This window comes from Plodia interpunctella, chromosome 7 (genome assembly GCF_027563975.2).
Source record: "Plodia interpunctella isolate USDA-ARS_2022_Savannah chromosome 7, ilPloInte3.2, whole genome shotgun sequence".
NCBI lineage: Eukaryota > Metazoa > Arthropoda > Insecta > Lepidoptera > Pyralidae > Plodia > Plodia interpunctella.
In genome coordinates, this window is record NC_071300.1 from 1,586,027 (window position 1) to 1,613,402 (window position 27,376).

The following is a 27,376-nucleotide window of genomic DNA, read 5'->3' on the forward strand; positions in this document are numbered from 1 at the left end:
TTTGTTACTTGTACGGATTAAAAGAAAGAAAAAATAAGAATAGAAATTATTTATTTCACTAATATTGAACACGGACAAAACATACTTGTTTAAATATAAACAGCCTTATTACAAAACGGTGTCAAAATTATACATATATCTGCTCTTAAAAATATAGTATACTAAGAACTCAATGTTCTAATATTGACAATGTTTTGTACCAATGCTTAGTTTTAGATTAGAATTGTATTAAGCAAACCAATAATTTAGATTTTAATTTGAGAAATCATTTTGCAATACATTTACTGAAGTTACACACTAAAAATAGGAACTGATACATTGATATCACGTACTTTCTACTGTATAGTTAATAAAATAGCATATTTGAGATTGTGATCTTTAATTAATGCGATGTATTCAAGGTAAAATTTTAATTTTTTAACATTATGTAAAAGCTTAGCACAGAAAAGTATACAAACTTCAGTTTTATATAAATAAAGTGTATAAATTATTAAATTGCACAGAGAAATTAAGTATAAATTCAAAGGTTTTAAAATTTAAACCCTAATAATTATCAATTATTTTTAAATGAGATTGGCAACTAACATATAAATGTTCAGGATAAAATTACACATTATACTGACAGAAAACACTTAATAATTCTTAATACAAAATTAAAATTTGGTATAAGTACTTCAAAATTCACTCAAAAATATATAAACATAATAACAAAAAATAAATACAATGTGACAAAAATATATATGATAAAAATATGTGTTTATTTCAATAATATCCGCTATATTACTTATATTAGATTAATTTTTTTTTAATTCTCACTATTTGATTAAATTGTGTTATTATTTTTGAGTGTTACCCACACTTTCATTTCGTATAAATTAAAATTAATAAAATTAATTAATAAATAAAGTCAAATATCGGTCCTACTGTTTTGCTTATTATGTACAAATAATATAGAAACAGTACGAGATTTCGACTAGAATGTAAAGTTTTATTATTTTATACAAACTTTTTTAAAATTATATCGGAGAATATTCGTGACGTATTCGTATTGGCTAATATAAAATTTGTAAGGATGTAAAATTTTGATGATTATTTAGTGTGATCAAACTAATTATTTTTGTTATATACGTTGAAAATTATTGATTAATAATAATATTGTGCTCGGACACGATAAAATAAAGCGACAGTGAAAACTTCGCACCTATTTGACACATACTACGACTTAATTACTTTTGCCTCAGAAATTTTTATCCAATAAAAATACATTTTCGACTACAGACTAGCTGCAGTAGTTGAACTATTCAATTCTTTGGGAAGCTCGGTAACATCACTATTTGTTATGTTGGTACTGCTTACAATGTCTATTTTGTTGGCACCACTTTCGGGAACGACGTCCGTAATATTGGCATTGATTTTTTCCTTAATGTTGGCATTGTTATCGGGAACAAATTCTGTTATGTTGGCGCTGCTGTCGGGAACAATTGTTATGTTGGCACTGTTAATTGGTTCGTTTTGTCCGTTGGTTTCGTTTCCTTCAATTTTACCTGAACAAATACATAACGTGAATTATTTAATTGGAAATAAACTTATTTTTAATTTGCGAAATTCTACGAAAAATATAATCTTATTTTACGTAGCCGTCTAGTTTTTTTTAAATCTATACTATTATTATAAAGAGGTAAGCGTTTGTGATTTTGTATGTTTGAGGCGGATAATCACCGAAACTACCGAACCGATTTCAAAAATTCTATCACCATTAGAAAGGTACATTATCCAAGATTGCTATAGGATATATTTTATGTCAAAATTCCTATGGGACCGAAGCCCTGGGCAACATCTAATATTTTATATTTATGTTTGAGTTTGTACGGAAAAGAATAATAGAGTGGCCAGACGGAGTTCTTGTAACTTTCCAAAGCAGCATAAATTAGTCTCGTGCAAAAGTTACAACATTTTAAGACCGATTTTTCTGTAAAAGCAGCATTTTTGTCTGAAATCTCATGAAAAAAAAAAAATTACAGGCACTTTTGTACGTCCAATTTTAAATCATTAACTCCCAAAGCTACAAACTACTACCGGGAAAAATATTACCTTTGACGTAATCCTCGAACCACTGGTTGATTTCCTTCGCGTGTCGCTGCACCCAGTCTATACGGAGCGTGGCTGTGTCGACCAGTTTTTGGAGCGTCTGGGACATTGGCAGCAACTTGTCTTTGTGCTGCATTGCGAACGATTTCAACTGGAAGAGGGTAAGTTGAATTAGTAATCTGTTATTATTCACCATCGAATATTAGATATATAACATTTTACTTTAATTAATCAAACTTAACCTACTAAGTACAGAAGGCGTACCACGAAATATACAAATACGTAGTTTTTTACCTATCAACATCTTTTTAACATATTGTGTGTCACATCGTGTAAAAAACAATTGAGAACGTGTTGGGTGCAATGACGTGGCACGTGTTTTATTTCATGGTAGGCGAGAGCATATTCTAATACCAACAGTTTAGCATTTTGTATAGCACAGGATATACAAAGGCTTTATTGTAAATTCACTCAAAGAACAGGTGAAAAGAAAAATTATAATAACAACTCGGGACCGCCAGTGTAGCAGATCTGGCATGATGACCATTTAGGCCACGGATACACACACAGACACAGGCCAAAAATAGTTTTGTATCTAGAATTGGACCACTCGATATCCTCACGTGAATGTCGTACGAGGCGGCTACGGGATAAGAGGTCCTGATAGCAAAGAGGCAACTATGGCATTCCCAAAAAAGGTTGAGGTCAGGCTGGCGACCGAAATTAAAACAGAGCCAAATTTTAAAAACTTTAGTATATATTCACACGGACCACGAGCGTCAACCGTGAACACGGGAGGATAACAGAGAGAGAATAATTTTCTAATAGGTACATCAAAAGTCTACCTTTTGTCATACTCTAACAGAAAAGCCTTAAAAGACCCCTTTAGCTTGAGATCACCGTTTAAGCAAATTATGCTCGTGCCAGTATACTTCCGTTTTTAACCTCCGACGCAAAAAGGGGTGTTATACGTTTAACGTGTCTGTCTATGGCGTCGTAGCTCCCAATCGGTTTCGTTTAGTTTTTCTTTGAGTCATAGATAATTTCATCCCGAGTGTTCTTAGCCATGTTTCATGAAAATCCGTTTAGCCGTTCAAAAGTTGTGTCGTGAATATCGAAAGTCGGGGTTTTTTCAATTTTTCTAACAATTAAACTTGTTTCAGTCTACATTGCATACTCACATGTATAGTGACAGTAGCTGACATGTCAAAGTCACCGTTGCACGTGTCTTTTACACATGAGGATTATTTTCCCATCATGACCCGACCTGGGACCGAACTCGGCACCTCTCGTTTCAGAGACAAGCACTTTACCACTGCGCCACCGGGGTCGTCAAACCAAAAGGACACAGAGCCCTCGTTCAATTGCTTCACATTCTTCCTTGTACATCAAACATACCTTATTCAATTCATTAGTAGTGGCAATAAACCCGAAAGCGCCGTTGAGAACGTTCGAGAACATGAAAGCGTCCATTTCGGTGAATTTCGCGTAAACTTTATCGAAGTTCTCGACGAGGAAGTCCTGGGCGATGCGGGTGCCGACCGAGGACTCCACACTCCACACCGCCACGGCGTATTGCTTCGGTATGTCTGTTAGGCTTTTCTCTAGTAAACTGAAATAAAAAATAATTGTAGAAAGGGAAAAGACTTCGATTGTTAACAGACAGCGCCATCTAGTAGTTACTCGAAACTTTAAATAGAATGCAAAGGTTCAAATCAATTGTTGATCTGTCGTTTTGTATGAGCGCCGAGAGGTTGTATGGAAATGTTTTATCTCATTTGGCTACGCTAGTCCATCGTCTTTCGTTTTCTTTGTCTATGGAATGAATAAATGAATTATTGGTAATATACCACACTGGGCAAGCTCCCTGTGCTGTGGCAGATAAAAAAAATATGGTTGAAAAATGCATATCAATTTGGATGACTTTGGCATATCCCAGACATATACTACTATCATACTAATGTGTGAAAGTGTGTTTGTTTGTTTGTTTTCTTTCACGTCTCAATGTTATCATATCATCTAATATTCATGGTGACCTTTACACCGAACTCGGGTCGTAACATATTAGTGTCGGTAAAACAGCATATATCACAAAAACAATACGCGTCGGTAAAGTAGCACAGGTATAAATAATTAAAAATACTAGTGGTTCGCCGCGAACTTGGACCTCGCCAACACAATATTTGTTGACAAAATCGTGAATATTTAAAAAACAATTTAACCGATTTTGTTGCCCCACGAACTTGAAAATTATTTTTACAGATCCTACATAACTTCTAAATTTCATCAAAATCAGACCAACGGTTAGAAATTTATTGCGATACAAACATACATAAACGCATATAAAAAAAATATTTTTGCCCCAAGTTGATGAATTATTCAAACTATGAACACATGTATGCTATTAAAAAAAAATCAACTTACGTAGTAATAAGCCCTTCCTCCCTGGTAGACGGTAGACTGTTAATCAGTAAACTCTTAACATTGGGATCTGTGGAATTCATGAATTCGTCCCAAATTATGTCAAACTCTCGTCGAGTGCCGTGTTTTAGCGCGATGTTGTAGACTAAAGAACGGAGGTAACTTGGGATTCTGAAAGTATAACAATGGATTAGATTATCTGTGTTGTCATACAATGAATTAACAAAACGCATAACTTGGTTTTGAATGTTGATATAAACTTTATCAACATTCAAAATCTTCCAGAAATTCCTCGAAAAGTGGGAGTCCAGAAGCAGTAATGTTATATTTATAAATTACTAGCTACGTTTCGGGGCTCCGCTACCGTGAGAGTTTCGCGATAAAAAGTACCCTATGTGTTTGTATGTATATTCTACTCGTGTACTAAATTTTATAACAATCCGTCCAGTAGATTTTGCGTGAAAGAGTAACAAACATACATATACACATTATGTATGTATTTGTGTCTCACAAACTTCCGCATTTATAATATTAGTAGGATAACCACATAACGAGCGATGGTCTATTCTCCAATCTCTACCAAATTGGAGAATAGACCATCATTTGCGCGGACCAGTTCGCCGCACTTTACGTATTCGGCATAGCACACATTGCTGGTTTGGATTACGGTAAATAAAAGCACTCATACAAATTATGCAACGGTGATGCATTCTCGCGAACACAATAAATTTTTACAAAATATTTCAAAAACGACTTAACCGATTTTGATGACCCACGAACTTAAAAATTCTATTGACAGATCCTACATACCTTATAATTTCATCAGAATCACACCAACAGTCAGTCGATTTATAGCGCAATTAGTTGAGGGATACTCACGGATTTTCTCCCAAATTTCTCTTCGCGACCCATTTCTCGAACTCCGCCTTGGCCCAGTCTAAACACCTGGGTGACTCCATGAAGCACTCCCACATGACGAGATTCTCAATGAGGAAAGCTTCGTTGTCGTCCTTCGGCTTGTTCAGACCGAAGTTGAGCCGGGATAATTGGGTTTTCAGAATCATTCTCATGTAATCCTAAAGTAATAAGTAAAACCTCACATATAATAAAACAAAGTCCTATTCCGCGCAGGGACACGGTATCGAATAATTAAATAAATAAATAGGGACAAATGAGACAGATTGGGTTAGCCCCAAAGTAAGTTCGAAACTTGTGTTATGGGATACTAAATCAACAATACTATGATTATAGTATAACATATATAGATGAACATCCAAGACCCAGGTCAATCTGAAAAAGATCATTTTTCATGTTGACCTGACCGGGATTCGAACCCGGGACCTCCAGTGTAGCAGTTCGGCATGGTGACCTTTAGGCCACGGCGATCGTCATAGAATAGAAAGTATCGATACTGTACTCATGCATGAGAAAAAAAAAGTATCATCCCATGAAAGTGTTGACATAAAAGTATCAATACTTCACACAATCGAGTAATTTTCTAAGGCCAGTTTTCATATTAATTAACGACATAATAGTAGGTACATTTCGCGTCTCTCTGTTCGCGATAAAGTCTAAAATTACTGCACGAATTTTCATGCGGTTTTCACCAATACGTAGTGTGATTTCTGACTAAGGTTAAGATATATAAATTATGTTTTGTAAATGTTAGTTACGCTATGTAATACTAGCTTTTGCCCGCGGCTTAGACCTATGTTCTTCTCCATATTTCAAACTACATGTATGCAAAATTTCAAGAAGATTGGTTGAGTAGATTGAGCGTGAAGAGGAAACTAACAAATAAACAATTTCTTTACTCTCGCCTTTTTCATATTAGTTGTTCGCCGCGAACTTAGACCTTGCGAATACAATACATTTTTAGAAAATTGTGAATATTTCAAAAACGACTGAACCGATTCTGTTGCCCCACAAACTTAAAAATTCTATTGGCATATCCTACATACCTTTTAAATTTCATCAAAGTCAGACCAACGTTTCGAAAATTATCGCGTTACAAACATACAAAAAATGTATTTTTGCCCCAAGTAGAATGTTAGACTCAAGACAAAGTAGACAACAATTAGTTAGGAATCACAAATCACAAAAACACACTCACCTGAAAATATACATATCCCGACGTGGTCTTCAAATTGTGTTTCAAAAAGGCCATATTATTAAGGAGCAAGTCCCATACGATTTTGGAGTCCTCGCCATTCATAACACAAGTGGTTAACCCTAGTGCGTAACTGTAGTCTAATTGGTCAATTTTGGCCAGATTGAAAGCGTCGTCGATAAGCTGAGCTTTCGTGATTGGAGCTTTCACTTGGCCGGATTTGAGGGCTTTGCTTAAAAGCTCCCAGTTTCTCTTGTCGTAGTTTACGCGATAGTAGCCTGGAGTAAAAATGCTGATTTAGTTTTGAAGATTTTTTTTGTTTGTAAATAATATTCCATTATATCTCTCTCGCTAGTTCCCGGAGCTGTGACGCCCCGAAGCTCAGGTTAACAATCAACAATAAAATGTTGAAATTTGGCTATGCTTTTACAACCGGTTGCTCGCCTGACGTCAGCTCTGTTTGGGGATGCTATTGCGGGTTATCAGCTGTTAAGGCATAGTCCCTTAGTCCCCTCGGGCGAAATCCACGGGAGGATTTGGAGTGGTTCTACTCTAGGGAGGGACCACACACCACAATGGTATTTCTTGCTGAACGATTTGACATCTTTTCATTTGATTCTACGCGCATGCGCTGTGACGACGAGATGTTTCTTTCTTCAAAACAAATGCCGTCATCCACCATTTTTTTTAGCTGTTGTTACTTTTAAATGTATTGCTCGTGATTTACCAGCCCTAAATAAACAATCTTTGTCAAATACCGAGTATAAATATTTACAATATATACTCAGACAAGATCCTACACGAACGAAAATGTTTCTTGCAATTTGTAAGAGTAAAAAATTTTATAACTTTTAAATTTCATCAAGTGGGCAGTACCAACAGATATAAATAACAATTATCATTTAAAATATATAAATAAAATAAATAAATAAATATATAAAATAAATCACACGCGCACATCCCACAACACAAGTCTCGAACTTACATGAGCAAGCTCCAAAGTAAGTTCGAGACTTGTGTTATGGGATACTAACTCAAGGATAGGACAAATACATATATAGATAAACATCCAAGACCCGGGCCAATCAGAAAAAGATCGTTTTCCATCATGACCCTACCGGGGATCGAACCCGGGACCGGACTTTACCACTGCGCCATCGAGGTCGTCAAATAACAAACAACTAATAAGATGCTATAAAACTGTTTACGAATACCGACAACTCACCGACAGAATCCACGTTGACATACAACGGTTGCTCCTTGTCAATTGGCAGTGCGAACGTCCTCGACCTCTCCTTCAGCCAAATCTTCGGTTTCGTGGTCCAGTTTGCTAACGGGGCATCCACGGTCGTGTAGCTTATGGGAATCTGCCACAGTTGGTCCACCATGCTTTGGTAAGGGGATTTGCTGCTTGTGAATAATCGCTGAAAATTGCAATATTCATTTATTGTGTTGGAGCCTAGGTGTCTTGCGATCAGGATAATAATGAAAAATTTGACTTGCATACAGTACTTGAGATTTAATGTTTTACTAGATATATACGATAGCTTATATACGACACTCGCGGGGGAGGTATTAAGTGGGGGGCGGCATCTCGGGGATAGTCAACTGGACAACTGGCGCGAACATATTGTAATTATAAAAACTACAGTAATTAAATGGATTTGTTATACATGGCACACATGCTTTTTCACTTATTTTTGAAAACAACATTGAGATTAGAAAAAAATCTGAAATCGAGCGGGAATTGAACCAGTTCGATTCCAGAAGTTTTTCATATCATTACTGTAAATAGTTATGAGATACCATAATTATTTCGTTAAAAATAGGGTAGTTGCCAAAGTCAGAGAATTGTAAAAAATATGCATAATCTAGATAAAATAGATATATTTAGTATAATTACGATAATTCATAGACTGTAACAATGCGGCTGGATCTAAATACGAAGATTAAAAGCTGGTTGGAAAGTCCTTTTTCAAAAAGTATGAAATTATAAAAATAAATTAATTTTTCACTAATACTTCCATGGAATTATGATTACACAGAAGAATTCCTGCGCATTTTAAAATGAGTTTAATGAATCTAATGCACTTTTACAGGTACGATTAGTGATCTTGTTGTTATTAATATTTACTTGCTATGCCAGATTATTATTATTATTCTGTTCTATATTAGCAAAACGTTTATAGATTGAAAAGCACTTTTGTATTTCGTCTTATACTAATTTATAAGTTTTTATGTTTCCTCTTTTTATTATTAATTTAAATTTTTATTGCCGGTAGTCTGATTTATTTCTCAATGTTTGTTAAACAATAACGGCTGCCACAGGACAGGCATTCTTGCCTAGTGTGGGGCCAATAGTAAACCAAAATGCTATTTATTTTTATAAGGTTAATTAACATTACTTATTAAGGGTATATGTATTGTAGCATAAGGATTTTGATCTCCGTTTTGGAAATAAATATATTTCATTTCATTTCATTTCATTTCAAATGTAACCATCATAAATAACAAAAAATTTGTAACAACTTTTATTAAGAAGTCATCACCATAAACGTAATATTTAATGTGGCTATGTATGTCGAACAAACATATCTTTCTTCGCGAACATTTTCGCACGTTGTGACGTCATTAGTTCGTGTCATTTAGTATGGAGCGTTTGGCCAAGTCTATGAAAAAATGTGTGATTTTATTTTTGTCATATCATTGAAAGTATTGTCATTATCACAGTATTTTTTTCACTGGCGTTTCATATAAGAGCCTTAGAATAGTCATCAAAACAAAAATTTGGAGCCTTCCATTATTAATCACGTGATGTTTTTTTAGCATTTTCAAATCGTCACAGAATGACTGTCTATCTTATTACGTAGTACATAATGAAAGAGATATACAGAGAGACGGAAAGAGACAACTAACCTGATTGAATTCAACTTCTCCATTGACGTAATCCCTCTTAACATTGAGTACCGGGTACCCCGCTTGCCGCGTCCAGGTGTTCATGAACTGCACTAGCGAGAGGTCGCTGAACTCTGGCGAGGATGACGTGGCTGTCGACATCGCTTCCCATAGGTCGTTCTCTTCTGCGTTTGTGTATTTCCTGAGGAAAAGCAAGAAACTAGTTAGCCGATGATAAATTCCATTTCTGATTTTAATATTATTAAACTTTAAATGAATCTGAATCACTGTATTTAAAAACCAGCATCTTAATACGTTGCGTAGTTTTAGAGATCGTCATAGAGACATACATGTCTGTATGTCTGCATGTTCTGCATGAGGGAAGTTAGGATTTTTTTAAAATACTATGTTGTGATTAGCATTTCCCGCGGCTTATTGCGCGCATGCGTGATATTCCACGGGAACTTAACATAGATACTTTTAATGACATGCATACCAAATTTGATAAAAATCGGTTCGGCCGTTTAGCCGTGAAAGCGGAATAGACAGGCGGACAGACTTTTGCATTTATAATAGTATGGACTTCATAGATCACCAGTGTAGCTTCCGGTGAAGGAAAACTTAGTGAGAAAACCGGCACTCTAGAGAATATCTTAATATAATTATTTGTTAGACAAATTAAAAAAACCCGACTTTCAATATTCATTTCGCTCCAACTTTTGAACGGCTGAACCGATTTTCATGGAAACATGGCTAAGAACACTCGCGATAAAATTATCTATAACACAAAAAGAAAACTAAACGAAAATCGGTTCATCCGTTTGGGAGCTACGATGCCACAGGCAGACACGTTAAACTTAACACACCCCTCTTTTGCGTCGGGGGTTAAAAAAGACGTTTACAAGATTATTTACCTTTTAAATACCTAAACAAACAGGGTTTTCATAAAACATATAATATTAACAATGTTGACTAGTCACAAAAAAGAACTTACCACTGATTGAGATAATGCACCAATCCTTTCCTGAACAGTTCCTCGCTGATCGTGTGATTCAACATCCTGATCAGATTGGCCCCCTTCGTGTACGAGATCTCATCGAACTTCTGCGATATTTCGGAAGCGTCGACCACTCTGCGGGACACCGGAGAGGTGTTCTTCAAGGCGTCAGAGCGGAGGAGATCCATTTTGTCCCTAGTGAGGGATTCTAACATGTTCCATTCGGGTTCGATCTGCAGATGGAACGGTGTTCAGACTAAATATAATATAGTATCGTTATAATAAAATATAGTATCGTTGAGTTAGTATCCCATAACACAAGTCTTGAACTTACTTTGGGGCTAGCTCAATCTGTGTGATTCGTCATAATATATTTATTATTATTATAGATTTGAGACTGGATAGGATAGCTCTACAAATGTATTTCTTGAATTTTTAAAGAAATTATTATTTTTGTACTAAATTAATTACAATAGTATGTGCACCTGTAGATAGAAAAATCGTATTGACTTTGCTACATAAAAACAGAACACACAGAATATAAAGCTTAATTAAAATCCCCATATTATTTTGAGGGTTCCGTACCGCAAAAGGTAAAAACGGAACCCTTATAGGATTCCGTTTTTACCTTGAAAAACGGAAAAACGGAACCCTTATAGGATTCCGTTTTTACCTTATTTATCATTTTGTTGTCCGTCTGTCCTTCTGTTCTATTAGTGTATCAAATATAAGCTTAGAAAGTAAAACGTATAAATAATTCCTAAACCCTCTTAGACTTAAAAAAGTTAAAGGATACTTAAAGCTGCAGTATGTTTTGTACTGGAGCTTATGGTCCTATGTATATTATATTCTACCCTTATGCCAAAAATTTCATAATAATCCTGTCCAGTAGATTTCACGTGAGAGTAACAAACATATATCCTCATAAACTTTCGTATTTACAAATTATAGTAGGATTAACAAGTTGAAAATCAAAATTAAATCATGTATTCAGAAATTAGCCCTTCACAGGCACTTTTTTACGTCATATTCTAAATTAAATGATATTTACCAAAGCTACAAACTACTAGAATTTCGGAACGACCACTGCTGAGATGAAATGTGGACGAAAGAAACTCATTCAAACAGTGTTGGTCCCTATTATGCCAGTTTTTAAATATAAACTTATGTATAATTTTTTATCAGTAATATAACAATGTATGTACACAATAAAGTACATGGTCAAAAGGTATATATGACTTACATGATCGACGCCGACATACTCGATGTAAGTGGCGAACCCCTCGTTGAGCCAGAGGTCGGTCCACCAGGCCATGGTGACGAGGTTGCCGAACCACTGGTGCGCCAGCTCGTGCGCCACGTCGATCGCCACATTCTGCCGGTCGCGCGGCACCCCGTCCGCCGACGAGAACAGCAGCGTCGTTTCTCTACAGCGGGACGGCGATATTCATAACCCGAGAAAACTATAGCTACAGTCAACGGCACTACGAGTTACCACGCATGAACCTCGAATCTGAAACGGTTCTCCGACAATTGCTTCGTCTACGAACGTTTCGTCCACAGAATGTTTCGACATCGGGCGTTTGATCGACAGAACCCTTCATCTACGAACAATTCGCCGACAGAATGTCTGCTCTATTCTGTCGGCGAATCGTTCGTAGATGAAGCAATTGTCGGAGAACCGTTTCAGACTCATGAACCTCTATGGCGCGGCAATAGCGGCGAGTTTGCAATGTATTTGGGTAGGTTAATGTGTTGTCGACTGTACTAGCTGTTAAAATTATAATGTAGACTATGACAAGTCTCCGGCTCTTCAACTATATGTACGTACTAAAATCACCTTGATCTGTTATTACCTTTTGACGTGAAAGACGGATAAACTAACATGCAAACAGACTTTCACATTAATAATATTCTCTCTCGTATGAACTTTTTCCCGGTTGCTTCCGTTGAGCGTTGGAGCCCAGCAACCATCTTTCCAATTTTACGTAAATTTGTAACAACTAGTGCCACCTATAATTTTTTTCTTGAATTAATTAATACGTCATTGTCAATTATCGTCTTTTTTCATGAATAACATCGAAACTGCTTATTTTACAATAATAACAAAACTATATTTGAGATCCTCATAACAAGCCCTTTTTACTTGATGATTTCTTCTTCATAGTCGTATTCCTCATGGCTGAGGGTCGTGGTCATTACGTGGAATTAAACACACACAACTTTCTTGGCATTAGTAATGGAGTGGTTTGCCATTGCCTTCTCCATTTCACACACAAGTTAATAATCAACTAGTGTGCAGGTTTCCTCACGATGTTTTCCTTCACCGGAATATGATATGATTGATATATGACTTATTTTCCTAATTAACAAGATTGTTTGGGTCATAGGATTACACCATCTTACCAAATTTCACCTGATTTGGTCCAGTAGATTCAGAGCAAATTGGACGGACAAACGGACTCACGAGTGATCCTATAAGGGTCCCGTTTTTTTATTTTTTGTATGGAACCCTAAAAAACGATAAATCTTTACCTGAACGTAATCAACCCCCAATTCTCCATAGCACCGCTTGAGAAGTCAGGAATAGCAATCAGATCAATCTTCTCCAACGCATAAGGCACACCAAAAACGTCTTCGTAATATCTCAAAAGTTCCGGTGTAATTTTCAACGCATAGTTCGCTTTCTGTATCAATTCGGGCCTGGTCCATATCCTTATAGTCTTGGTTACGTTGTCCTTGCTCAAGTAACTAGTTTCGAGGGATTTAAAGTCGGAAATTACGTATGCAACTAGGTATGTCGACATGTTGACAGATCTTTCGAAGTGTGTCCACTGCCAAGATTCTTTTTGTGGCCTGTGTCAAAATAGATTGAATTTAGTATTAGCTATTAGTATTGTGAGTAGCAGAAACAGTTTTTCACAAAACACTAAACACTAAACTCATATGCATGGTAGTACAATATAATATGAACGTAATTCCAATCCAGTTAACAATCAGTTCACCATTAAATATATAAATATATTAGGAAACACCATTAAATAAATAAATAAATATATATATTAGGACAAATTACACAGATTGAGCTAGCCCCAAAGTTCGATACTTGTGTTATCGGATACCAACTGAACGATACTATAAAAATAATAAATAAAATAAAATATGTTTATTGGGTATCTATGAATTACAATGGTTGTGCATGTTGTTGGAGCCTCCTTTTAAGCAAAAATATGCTTGTGCAGACTGGAGGAGACTCCGCTCCTTCCTTCCTATGTTATTTAATTTAATTCTAGATACAAATCACAATAATTTCATTAAATTATACACTTTCAATACGTTAACACAATAGAGAATAATTTTAAATTTAAATGAGTCTTTTTGCGGACCTTGCTTCCTCGGTTGCTACTATGGTTCCAACCAAGTGTACGCTTGCTACGATATTGTATAACAAATACATATATAGATAAAATAATCCCAAAACTCGGGCCACCTAGAAAAGGATCATTTTCCATCATGACCCGACCGGGAATCGAACCCGAGACCTATCGGTTCAGTGGCAAGAACTTTACCACTGGCAGAACGTAACCTTTGGCAGAAACTAACTATTATTCATAAAAAAGATGAAGCATACTTTAAGCTAAAGTATGTTTGGTCAGTACTTATTGCACAACAAAATTTGGCATTGACAGAACGAGACAAAACTTCAGCTTAAAGTATGCTTCATCTTTCTTGTGAATAACAGGGTTGATAAATAAAATCTAAATAATAAATAAATACTAAATTTCAGATGCTACCATTAGCAAAGTTTTTTTATATTCATTTTTGAGATATTGATTGATTGATTTGATATGAAAAATATATTTCGAGCGATATCACATTAATGAAATGAACTCACATATCTTCCTGAGTGGCAACCTTCATATTAGAAAGCACAGTGAGATTCTTTGGGTGTGCGATGCTGATCTCAAACTTGGCTTTGAAAGCTGGCTCGTCGAAGCAGGGGAAAGCTGCCCTGGCCGATGTGGGCTCGAACTGGGTAACACCCAACTTACTGAATAAAAGAAAATATTTTAAATCTATTCTGTTATGGTGTGATGGCTACCAACTAGTTTAAATTAATATAATTTGTCTGCTATTATGACTTAAAGGAAGAAAAAGAATCGGGTGATTTTTTGACATTAACAGAGTTTGTGTTAAAGAAAACAAGAAAGAGATTTTTAGAGCAATGGTAACAAGATTTCTTTAACACATCCAAGATTAACACTTAACCAGTAAATTGCACAAACCACATTAGATACACAATCGTTTGACCAGCATGCTTGCACAAGGTATTTTTTGGTGCGGTTCGAAAGGTGCACTCAGAACAAGTGTGCTTCGAGGAATACCTCGTTTGCACTAGAATACATCAAAACTGAAAATACTAGTAATAAAGAACTATAAAAGAATACTTACTTGATTTCATTTTTGCTATTTTCATATGTGCTTTTGTAAAAACCAGTCATCGAATTTGAGATAGCTCCTTTGAAGGAAAGTTGGAGAGTGTAATCTACATTTGGTGTCAGAGAAGTAGCTAATCTCAAGATTAGCCTGTCTCCTGACACTTGTGTGATTGAGAGTATCTTAATGTTACGCACACTACTGTGGGTCACTTGTGTATCAACGGCGGGTGATGTTGGATCAGGGACAACCTCGGGTGTTGCAGGATTCACAGTAGTTGGAGCTTCCGTTAAAACAGTTTCAGCTTCAGAAGTATGTAGAGTTACGTTTTCACTTTCCACTTTTAAAAATGCTGTATCATTCTTGATTGTAGATGACTCTGTAACTGTGGCGTTTGTTTCAGGAAAAGGTGCATTTTCCGCTTGGCGTCTCGAACGGTGTATCGTCTCAACTTTCTCATATATTTGTTCAGTAAGAGTAGCATTATCATTAATACTGAGATTCTTTGAGTGTAGTATAATTTCTTTGACTTTCTGACTAGCTCTTATGGTTATGTAGACTTCACCACTGAAGTTGGAGTTTCCTAAGTCCGTTATGAGTTTCAGTCTGTAGAAACTGGGAACTACGGTGGGTGGCAGTCGAAGGTCTGGCGACGGGGAACTGCTCTGAGTGAAGAGTTCAGCGTCATCCCAGAATTCCGCTGGCTTAGCATTAGAGAGCTGAAAAATAATAATAAAAAGTTTATCATTGTGTAAATTCAACTTAGTGTATCTTAAATATAAGAAGGAACTAGGTATTTAAATCTTTTTGTATCAATAAGTTTTTTGTGTCTAGCACCTAATTATATTTTTCTGTTAAAATGAATTTTTCATCAAGTCTCATTTTTAATTTATTGCCGCATTTTCTTGTACCTACTTCACTTATTAATGTCTTCAATTATTATATCTTAGCAACCACAAATAAAGATCATTTAATCCAGCATTATCTAAAAATACTTACAGCATTTTTTTCACTTAAAATCACGACTAAAACTAAGATAAAAAATAATCTCAAATACATAACTATCGTTAACAAATAAAATATCACAGTTGAAAATGCTAATTATTGGAATTATAAAAACAGAATAATTTTATACGTCGTTCCACATCTTGGCACTGAATTTCGAATTATTTTATCAATATTTAATAACAAAACAAAAATTAAATATCTCCCGCACTGTTCAATTCGATTCGATTGTCGTCGTATCGGCTGAGTGTCTTGTCATTTTGACGTTTACCTATTTTTTTTATGAACACGCGTCCAAGATGTCAAAGGTCGCGTATACGTCCGAGTTCATTGCTTCCGTCCTTGAATGTTGATAAATGAGGCACTTTGTGTAGATAAGTACTGAGATAAGCAGGGTTATATTTTATGCTATTGCTTATTTTATTAACCTTTGCGTCATAAGATTTGACGGGGTCTTCATTATCTACCAGGAAGGTAGGTAAGTAGGCATTTTTGTAAGTACATCTGTACTGATCAATAATTTAACTTATTTATTAACGAAAACCATACAAAAATTTGTCCGGTAGGTAGTTTTGGAATTTAACACGTTCATACCATACGTTCAATTAATAGGTATTCTGGTTGTACGAAGTACTTATTAAATCCATGGTTACATCCTACAGACAGATGCAACAAGGGGACTTCTTTTTATAATATGTATGAATTGGAAGTATTGTAATAATATGTGGTAAGGACAACACACAGTTAGAATTTTTCTGGCGGCCAAAGTTTCTCGTCGAAGGACAGAACATTTTCCCGCCAGATTCTTAGCTTAATTTACTTTCTAATCGCTGTTACGAACCTTAAAAAACGTAATGAAGTAGGTTATAACGCCGACGAGGACGGCGGCCATCACAGCGGTCAGTATGAACGTGACGCAGACGCAGGTGGTGACAAACATGCCCCCTCTGCGGCCGTATTGGATGTCGTCGCCGTGCGATTCGTACGCCAGGAACTGCTGGCGGCTGTTCGACAGCGTCATGGTGTCAAATCATTCTGAAAACAAAACAAAATTTTCTATGTATTTTTTTTCTAAGGAACAAGTTGACGAGACCGCTGAAAAGATTTCGTTCAATCCCGAATTGTAGCTAATACATGACAGTAGATGATCACTCATAATATCTCAGCTCTCTCTCACTGTCCTTTTTGCGCCAAGGCCCATATAGTCATCTAGTTACGCCGCTGCTGGCGTATATAGAAGGCTCGTTGTGACGCCATTACATATTCATGTCAAATTTGGCGGCAGTCACCGAAGCAATCTTCCATAATGGGTTATTGGGGATTCATGTCTTGTGATTGTTTGTGATATACATCCATAAGTTGCAAGTATACGATGTAACTACGTAAAGTAAGTAGGTACCTAAGTACCAGCGTTGCCCGGATTTTTTTTTTGACAAAGCGGGATTTTGAATCCTAATTCTTATAAAGTCGATTTTGTTAAACGCGAGACATAATAGGAAAAAATACCTATTTTATTGCTTCGGACTGCAAATCCAAAAAGCGGGACAGAGCTGCTGTACCACGCCGGACATTAAATTCTGGAGTAAAAAATCGGGACGTCTGCTACCTACACACATTGACGATAAACTACAGTTAATTATGCATATACACAGGGTTTAACAAAATAACTAGATACATAGAAAGTGGTAAGTAAGATAAGGAATATTAGGTTGATTTTGAGAAATTTCAAGTTAATTTTCACTACTAAAAAGCGTCACTCGCGTCCACAGAAATGAATGAAATCTTCTTCATGAGAATCTTTTTCTCACCGTTCTTGACATCCTTTACAGGTTGTTAATATAATTTATTGGTTTCTTGGTAATTAGTAACGTCTATGAGCTATCGTTTACCGTAAACGTTGAACCGTTAATTTTGAAAACAATTAAAAACAATTAACGTGTTTAATAGCGTAATAGAGATTGGTGCAGATACATCGACCTTCATATATAAAGCGGTGATGGTTCAGTGGTCAAGACGCCTGGGAATCAACAGTCCCAGGTTCGGATTCTACTCGTGCCACGTTTGTTTGTATGACAATCTGACTTAATATAGAATAGTAGTTTTTATGGGCTATAACTTGCTTCCGGTGAAGGAAAACAAATTAAGGAAACCTGTACACAATAGTTCACTATTTAATTTACCAGTATATATGTGTTATTGTATACTTTTTGTGCCACTAGGCGGCAGGTCGTTGTCATGTCAAATACCTTTAGGCAACTTGAAATAAACATCTGACGCAAGTGTAAGCAATAATTCGATAAGAAAGAAAAAAGTAATTTCCGAGATTAGCGCGATCAAACAAAAAAATATGTAAATACATATTATAAACTCTGCGCATAAATAACTAACTTATTTATTTATCAAGTGTTTTGGGATGTTACAAGAAGTATCCGGGACTGATTAGCTGTTTTATTAAATTTTTGGCGTATCAGTCGCATGTGGCTACATGTGTATCTGTGATAAGTTGTATGACAAGATCCTAGACTAAACAATATTGATATTTATGACAAAGCAAGCATAGAAACTGATTTAGCCGAAAGAAATCTCTGATGAAATGTTACTATTATATTTGGATATTTTTATTCGCAGTAGTTACACTATATGTCCTGCCTTTAAAAGTCGCATTTGATTTGTAATATATTTTTCCCATTTTTCTCAGTCGCGCTCTTTTGTCAAGGTATATCGAGTAACTAAAACGCGATTCACACAAGTTACACATTTCCCTCCCATCTTAGTAAGAAATAGGTTGAGGTTTGTGCTATGAAATTGTTATCTTGGAATTTTAGGGTATATGTAAAGGCAGAATTTCTGATCGTGTCACATCTATTCATGATGTAATATATTATTCCCCTCTTTCTCAGTCGCGCTCTTTTGTCAAGGTATATCGAGTACCTAAAACGCTATTCACACAAGGTTGAGGTTGATTCACAAATAGGTTGAGGTCTGTGCTATGAAATTACTATCTATTTGGTATATATAAAAGCGAGAGAATAGATGTGACACGATCAGAAATTCTGCTAAAGATTCGCATCTTTGAAAAATAAATATTTCGCGAAAATAACGACTAAAAATTGTAATCTCGATTACTCGATCATATACATGATCCAGTAATATCGATTAAGCAAACCGTTGCCGATTGGCGTGAGTTTCTCATTTATATTGATTCAACGAAACCACTGAATGCAGGAAGTTAGTGACGACAAACAGTTTCCCTGTAAATATTGACAGCTACATGCTCACCGAATTATTATTTTCAAGTGGAATCGTAATACTTGGGACTTGGAAGTGAAGAAACCGATTTTTTTTTGGTAAATAAGTACCTGGGTACTTTTCTTTGGTTAAATGAGGAGTATTGATTGCTTAAATAGTGTACATACAATAATCAATTTCTATTATAATATGTAAGTTTTTCATACAAACTTTTTCAAATTTGTTACAAGCAGGCGTACCTACTTTTTATACCAAAATTCCCACGTGAGCGAAGGCGCACCTAGTGAGTATACATAAATATGTATTTCATTGCAATGTACAACATTGTAACATTATATATATACGGTTACGGTTTTCAAGTAGGTATGTGTGCAAGTAAATATAATAATGTACAATAGGAAGGAGATGTAATCTTCAAATGGTGGCACGGTCACGGCCAAAGCAAGGTCAACGTCATAGCTTTGCAAATTTTTCGTAGGTAGTATGTTATTATACAATTTGACAGACATCAAAATAAAATTTTGAACCCTGACATGGCAATGATAGATAAGATATTTATTCATTACTAGCTGTTACCCTCGGGTTCATATGTTTGAAATATTGACATGGTCATTAACTAAGTCTGTTCTAAATTTCATCAAAATATGTGTTTTAGCCGTGAAAGCGTTACACACAGACAGACTTTAGAATTTACAATATTAAATATGGAAGTATGAATTGTATGTAAATTGTGTACTTACATCATACAAAAGTAATTTTGCTTTTGCATTCATAAAATATGAGTAGGAATTTGTGAGTTAGGTAATTCCTACAGATATACACAGTGATGTAATGATGGGTAATTGAAGATAATCTCTGGTTACACTCGTACGCCTACAGTAACTTACACATACTACGTACTCATAAAACGTACATAGTGTAACGTATCTATATAGTCACGTTGAAAGACCGCAAAAGTGCAGAAGAAATGAAAGTGGTAACTAAAGTAGATCTACTTAAAAAGATAAAAAGTTGAAGCGCCGTTGGACTGGACACATGACTAGACAAAGCAGGAAGAAATGGACAAGAATAATAACAGAATGACAGCAAAGAGGTAGAAAAAGAAGGAGAGGAAAACGAATTAAAAGATGGGTGGACGATATAAGGAAGATAGGAAAAATTACTTGGACAAGGAAAGACAATGATAGAAAATGGAGGCAGCTAGAAGAGACTTGTGTGTCATTGGATAGTGTCATTTGATACGGTCAACACTAAGCCGGGAAATCCGTTGTAATTTTAAAGGGATATTTTGTAAAAAAATAGTTATAGTTTCAGTAATAAAGGCTTTATTATAATATTATATATCTATAGTGAAAATGAGTAAGGTTATGTTCCTTTAATTTTCTATTTTCAAAGACAAGTGAGGTTTACAGATTAGCGGCGCGAGGCGTGGAAAAGATACATTCAGACAGAAAAAGATAGCGGAACGATTTACTTAAGTTTTAATATATTTCTCTGCAGTGAACAACACGAAGTAACTCCCACTATCCCACTTCTGATCCCACTCATATTATAAAGGCGAAAGTTTGTAACTTGGTACTTTATATCCCGACAGTACTCGATTCCTGTAGGATTTCATCAACAAGTCTGACAGTCTATGGTGCTAGATAGTGCTACTGTGCATAAAAACGTAAGTATTTTTTGTACACAATTACGCTGGTAACACAGCGAGGTGCAGCTATCAATAAGTCTTTATTGAGGTTTGTTCTGTGCCATCTCGTGACTATAGCTTACATGTCGAACATTTTGATTCAAAAGTAAAATAATATTTGGGGAGGGCTCGATAAATTCGACCCCCTTATATACGTACATGTTTTGAAGCAATACATTCAGCTGTATGCCGCAACCGACAAGGTCGTGAGTTATTGATGGTTTAGGTTAGGGCCCTTGACTTTGTAATGATTGTGTGCCATGCGGGTCCTGCTCATTACAAACGAAAAACGAAACAAATGTTTAAAAAAAACAATTGTTATCACTACAACTGGAAAATTAGTGACAATGACGCAAGTGAAAGTGTACAGTCTAACTAGGTACTACCATTTCGGAACTACTACTGCTAAATCGTAGTTCCGACTCTCTTCTTAATGTTTTCTCGGTTTCGTCCTCAGCCGTTAAGCAGGTCCCCGTCCAGGGTCCACTAGTAACTGATTTAACAGTATCCCAATATTTAAAAAGCAGTGGTGGTGTAATGGTTAAGACGCCCGCCTGTGGATCGAAAGTCCCATGTTCGAATCCTACTCGTGCCACATGAGTTTGTATACCAATCTGACTCATGTATAGTAGTTTTCATCGACCACGACTTGCTTCCGGTGAAGGAAAGCATCGTGAGGAAACCTGCACACTTGTTGATTCTTATTAGTTTGTGTGTGAAATGGAGAAGGCTAAACACCAAACGTGGCAAACCACTCCATTATGAATGCCAAGAAAGTTATGTGTGTTTCGTTCCACGCAATGACCACGACCCTCAGCCTTGAGGAATACGACTATGAAGAAGAAGAATATTTAAAAGTATTTAACAATATCCCAACCCAACTAGTCAGACTATTTTTGCAACGGCCCAATTGAGTGCGTATTCTTTTTAGTAAAATCAAAAATCAAAATCAAATCATTTATTCAGAAATTAGGCCTTCACAGGCACTTTTTCACGTCGTATCCTATATTAAATAATATTTACCAAAGCTACAAACCACTAGCATTTCGGAACGACCACTGCTGAGAAGAAATGCCGAAAGAAACTCATTCAAACAGTGTTGGTCCCTATTATGCCAGAAGGGCTTACAAAGTCTTTTGCTTCGAAGCCCAAGGCTGGCCAGACGGACTTTCCACCTAGTTTTATTATTGAAATTATTGTAATAAAAAAAATATCTATCAAACCAGTGTGTGATCAGTTAGGTCACGGGTGGCGTAATGTCGGCTCTAGCGTGGCGAACACGCGTGTCGGTGATAAGGCGTGCGTTTTGAAATATTTCTCGTTTCTTTGATGATTGTAATGATATGCTTGAAGGTAAATAAAATCACGGTGCCTTGATTTGATTTTGAATATTGGTATTCTGTTTCTTTCGGAGCAAGACATGAATTGTCTATTGTGTCATACATAACAGGAGGTGATGATGATTATTATAAAAAGGTAAAAAATATATTTATTTTTTTAAGATGAACTAGAAAGCCATCCAGAAAACTTTTCGTAAACCATCGACACAAAAAAGGTCTTATGCCGCTCAACACTGACGTCGAACAGTTTGCCGCAAACTGTGGTGGATTCCGTATACTATTATTACATTTATTCCATTGGGATAAATAAAAACTCTCATACAAATTACGGAATGTTCACGCTTTTGCGTCGGCCTGTGTCTGAGTGTGCAGTATGGAGCTGGTATTTTAAGTACATTAGGGGTAGATAAACTTTACCCTCCTGCAAAGTATAATGTAACATAGATATATTGAAATTAAAACTTGCACTCGCTATTGAGAGCAGAATGAGGAGTAATTTGTTTAGGTACTATTGTTATATAATCCCCAGAAAAAGTGCCATTAGTAACGTATTGAAGAAAACTTTAATGCCAAGTTACGTCTAGCCTTACAGACAGAAAGACAATTGTTAACTTTGTTTTTGTCAACAGACAGGGAACATAATGAGGTTTACTTCACGGTCGTTACACTATAAAGTAATCAAACGGTGAATCACTCAAGTCTATTTTGTGAAATCTTAGACTTCTCAATATCACACAAAACAATGTCTGCGAGACTTGGCTTACTTTGGTGCTAACTCATTCTGCGTGATTTGTCCATAAAGTTCTATATTGATTTATTAACTAATTGTAACGCACGCAGCGAGACTTCATTAGATTCTGGGATAATGTCCTTAGACCGAGAGTCAGCCACAGTTCTATAGGAAAAAAAGCGCGCGTAGTACTGGTTACGCAAACGGTGTGCATTTTTTTTACCCGAATGCAAAGAAATGCGTATCTTCATGACGGATGTTTTGTCTGTATAGGTATGTGTTTTATGAATAAAGAAACAAATCTTATATTTTATGAATGTATAAAATAAATGTAGTTATTACTTATTACAAGTCAGTGCCGGCGCACGCTTAGCCATTACTGCAACCCGCAACGAGTCGTGTCGAAAATCGAAAAAATCATTAAAATGCCAAATACTGATTTGGCATTTTAATGATTTGGCATTTGAATGCTATTACTGAATAGGTTGTGAAAATTATACAAGAAAGGGCATATTTCATGTATAGTCGGTGTGAAAAAATTACACTATATTCGATAGCACATCAACCATTAACCTAATTGAAACAAAATTAGTTGCATAATCGTGTATGCCTACAGCGAAATCGTGCCTGGCTGCTCAAAAAAATACATTTTATTTTTATTCGCCATCGTCATTCTCCCGGTCAGACTAGACATTTTGACAAAATCAAATCAAATCAAAAAATATTTATTTACTTTAAATAGGTTACAATATGATTATGTACGAGGGCTGCTATTTATGTATCCGGAACTGGCCAATAATTCTAGAATATTTAAAAAGTAATTACAACATTTGAAAATAGAACTCTTCGGCTAGAGAATAAATATTTTTCATGTCCCTGTCATTTGTTTTTTTCAATTGGCGCCAATTTTGAAAATAGCTTGTCTTCATTGCCATGGATTTAACTCGTGAACATTTTCGCGCGATGATTTATTATGATTTTCGGCGTGGATTAACTCAAAAACAGTGCATCGAACAACTGATTTTAACTTTTGAAGATGAAGCACCATCGAAAACCACTGTGTATTATTGGTTTAAGGAATTTCAACGTGGACGGTCTATGCTCACGGATGAAATTAAGGAGGGTGGTCCTAAATCGGTAGTGGTACAACAAAATATTGATGCTGTGCGACAATTAGTAATGCAAGATCGTCATGTTACATACCGCGAGATAGAGGCGTCTCTGGGCATTAGTATGACGAGTATACACGCGATATTACACGAACATTTAATTGTTAAAAAAATTTGTTCGCGTTGGATTCCGCACAACTTGAGCGTAGATCAAAAACAGGCTCGTGTCGACTGGTGTAAGAAAATGATAAAAAAATACAACCGTGGCACGTCAAAAGCTGTTTATAATATCTACACAGGTGACGAAACCTGGATCTATGCTTATGACCCTGAAACTAAACAGCAGTCAACGGTGTGGGTCTTTCAAGATGAACCGAATCCAACAAAAGTTGTTCGTGCGAGAAGCACTTTAAAGCAAATGGTCGCTTGTTTTTTTAGTATCAACGGACATGTAGCTACAGTGCCACTAGAGAATAGTAGGACGGTTAATTCTGAATGGTACACCACCATTTGTTTGCCAGAAGTCTTTGAAAAAATACGTATGAATAACCCACAACGCAGAATCATACTTCATCACGACAATGCTAGCTGCCACAAGTCGGCTGAAACAAATAATTTTTTGGAGGGTCAAAAGATTGAATTGACGGGTCATCCGCCGTACAGCCCCGACCTGGCACCCAATGATTTTTATTTATTTCCAAACATTAAAAATAAATTACGTGGTCAACGTTTTTCGAGCCGCGAAGAGGCCGTTGATGCGTTCAAAACACACGTTTTGGACATACCTCAATCAGAATGGAAAAAGTGCTTTGAAAATTGGTTTCATCGTATGCAGAAGTGCATAGATCATCGCGGAGAATACTTCGAGAAACAATAAAACCATATGTAATAATATATGTTTGTTTAATTTTGTTATTCCGGATACATAAATAGCAGCCTATGTATCATGGTATGTATAGAGCAAGCCTATCTAGTCATATAAATAGTATGCAAATATTTAATGTTATTATGTCAATATTAACTTATTGTTAATGGGGTTTGACGTCAGTCTATGTACATATAATAACAGGCCGACGTTATTATTGCAATATATACTGGCATGTTATAATTAGATAGAAAAAGAAACATTTTAAAAATTAAATGAATAAAAATAGTCGACTCCGATTTTGCGCCGTCGTCACTCTACCATTATCAAATTAACGTCAAAAAAATGTTAATTCAGAGTGATGTTTAATCGAATAGTTCTTCGGGAGTACGCCCCCCGTATTATAATGGTTACTAAGAATATAGTGTTAAGAAAACGGTGCGTTTATTTAAACCTTCATAACCTTAGTTTTACACACAATAGATTTTTACTAAATACCTGCGTTAGATAATGAACAATCCATTTTTCTTAACTGCTAATGATGTAAATCATTCTTGATTTACACCTTCGTTTATGAGAAACACAACTATATATAATATGTGTAGTTACGTTGGCAAGTTGGCAATTCAATTTCAAAGTACCTTCTGCTTCTTCATCAATACTATTAAATAAAGCAATTCTAGAAATATTAGTTTAAAAAATGTGCAAAAGTGTTTTCCATTCTGATGGCGTTATAGGTAAAATTGATGCTATAAGAATCAATTCAAGTCCATACGACTTGCATTATGTTATGAGATGTTTAAAATAACGTTCACGTTAAGTAAAACAATTACAGAACACAAGAATTAGGCTGTTTTAATCTTCAAACACATGTCGTTAATAATGAGAAATTAAAAAAAAATAAAATAAAATTACCGTTAACTGAAGAGATTCCAAATCCAATTTCGAAAACTAAAACACACAAACACAAAATTAAAAACCACAAACATGCACTATGAACTTAAAAAAAAAAGAAAAACTGCAAAGGCGTAGCGAGCGCTGGTCGCGCGGCTTGAATCTATGGGCGATATGCGTCTACATTGAGCATTATTTTACGTACTTCACGGCTAATTTACAAAGACCTCTCGTACACCTGAGTTGTATTCCTAATTCGACTGTGGTTCCACTGGCAGCGGGGGGCGAAGAAGGTCTGTGAAATTGGCTGGTTAACACTAAGGAAAGTCTACCTTCGCGACGTTTTCCACCGACCTTGCTGATATTATGTTACTCAGTGGAAATTATTGTTTTTTTCTTATGTGTGACTGTGACATCTGCATTATAATTCGGTATATCAAGACGTTGAGTTCTTTGTTGAGAGGCTTTGTTATAACAGATGTGAAATGAGTCAAATGTTGTTATTGTAACTGAAACCGATGTTTCTGGTAATCTGGTGCGACGAATATGATACAAGCATTGTTTTGTCCCTCTGTTACCTCTGATTTTCCATATTGTTGCTAGTTGCAATCTTAGGTTGCGATATGAACTAAGTACCCTCAAAATTTTGGGCCGAGATTGTAATATAGAAAACATCGAAGTTTTGTACATATAATATAAAAAATTGCAGTTATACAACTTAAATTTGTCCGCGGCTTCGCCCGCGTTAATAAATTTTTCTGCGAAAGCGGAACACAAAGTTTCGCACCACATTATAAGTACATGTTTTTTTTCAAAAGTCAACCCCTAATTGGTTTCACTTTTGAAAAAAAAATGTCTAAATTATATGCATACTTCATTTCTTCAAAATCGGTCAAGCGGATTAGCCGTGAAAGCGGTTGTAATATTTAGCCCTCAAGGTTTAGATATAGTTATACTTCACAGTTGAAATATAATCGACCTTGCAGACAGCGTACCTAAAGGAAGTATTTTATTAAGTCCGGATGTAACCAGATCCCTTACAAAGTATCTAGTTAATAGGTACTTACCTCATCTGGAGATCCCCAATTGAAAATTACTGGCCGGTTACATGTGAGGTCAAAAGTATTAAAAAAATAATAATAGGTACACTACTGGCCACTGACATCCACGAAAAAAGAACAAAAAATGAATCGCCGCGCCAAGAGTCGCCACGATTTAAATTGAGAATTGGGGTGATTCCCTATGTTTTCCTGTGTTGCCATGGGAAATTAGAAGTTCTAAAGGGGTCTTTGTTTGGGGTTCAATTTATGACTAAGCGTTGCTTATCAGATAGATTATCAAATAGGTATTGGCGTATCTATTTCATACCATATAATCACGATTACTTACTCGTAGTAAAGCAGCAGTTTTTTAAAAGATTTTGTGAATTCAGTTTGCCTAATTTAGGAGTAGAGTTATAAAATTAAAATAATATAACTGAATTAACTCGAAGTGGTGACTACGGGATCAAATTTTCTATTAATACGTATACCTTTTAACTAACTTA

General features: G+C 35.8%; 1 protein-coding gene across 4 annotated transcripts; it reads right to left on the reverse strand.

The window, feature by feature from the left end:
• Positions 1-34: 34 nt before the first annotated feature.
• LOC128671199 (leucyl-cystinyl aminopeptidase-like) lies at positions 35-26,916 on the reverse strand. 4 transcript variants are annotated; one of them, XM_053747500.2, is made up of 15 exons: positions 26,898-26,916; positions 16,795-16,988; positions 14,964-15,667; positions 14,407-14,562; positions 13,047-13,367; positions 11,755-11,938; positions 10,509-10,744; positions 9,536-9,716; positions 7,845-8,043; positions 6,623-6,897; positions 5,389-5,585; positions 4,513-4,680; positions 3,487-3,700; positions 2,092-2,239; positions 35-1,544 (listed from the first exon to the last, which is right to left on the reverse strand). In XM_053747500.2, the coding sequence occupies exons 2-15, from the start codon at positions 16,972-16,974 to the stop codon at positions 1,273-1,275; spliced, it is 3,435 nt and encodes a 1,144-aa protein (XP_053603475.1). In that variant the 5' UTR covers positions 16,975-16,988; positions 26,898-26,916; the 3' UTR covers positions 35-1,272. The 4 variants fall into 4 exon arrangements, with proteins under 4 accessions (XP_053603475.1, XP_053603473.1, XP_053603474.1 ...); XM_053747498.1 differs by lacking the exon at positions 26,898-26,916 and adding an exon at positions 25,852-26,012; XM_053747499.1 differs by lacking the exon at positions 26,898-26,916 and adding an exon at positions 17,460-17,560.
• Positions 26,917-27,376: the final 460 nt, after the last annotated feature.

Excerpts from the sequence above, each read along its gene's own strand:
- LOC128671199 (XM_053747500.2), bottom strand. The coding sequence starts at position 16,974 with ATGACGCTGTCGAACAGCCGCCAGCAGTTCCTGGCGTACGAATCGCAC. Across the intron at positions 13,368-14,406 it reads GTTGCCACTCAGGAAGATAT|GCCACAAAAAGAATCTTGGC; the intron begins GTGAGTTCATTT and ends ATTTTGACACAG. Across the intron at positions 10,745-11,754 it reads AGTATGTCGGCGTCGATCAT|ATCGAACCCGAATGGAACAT; the intron begins GTAAGTCATATA and ends TTCCATCTGCAG.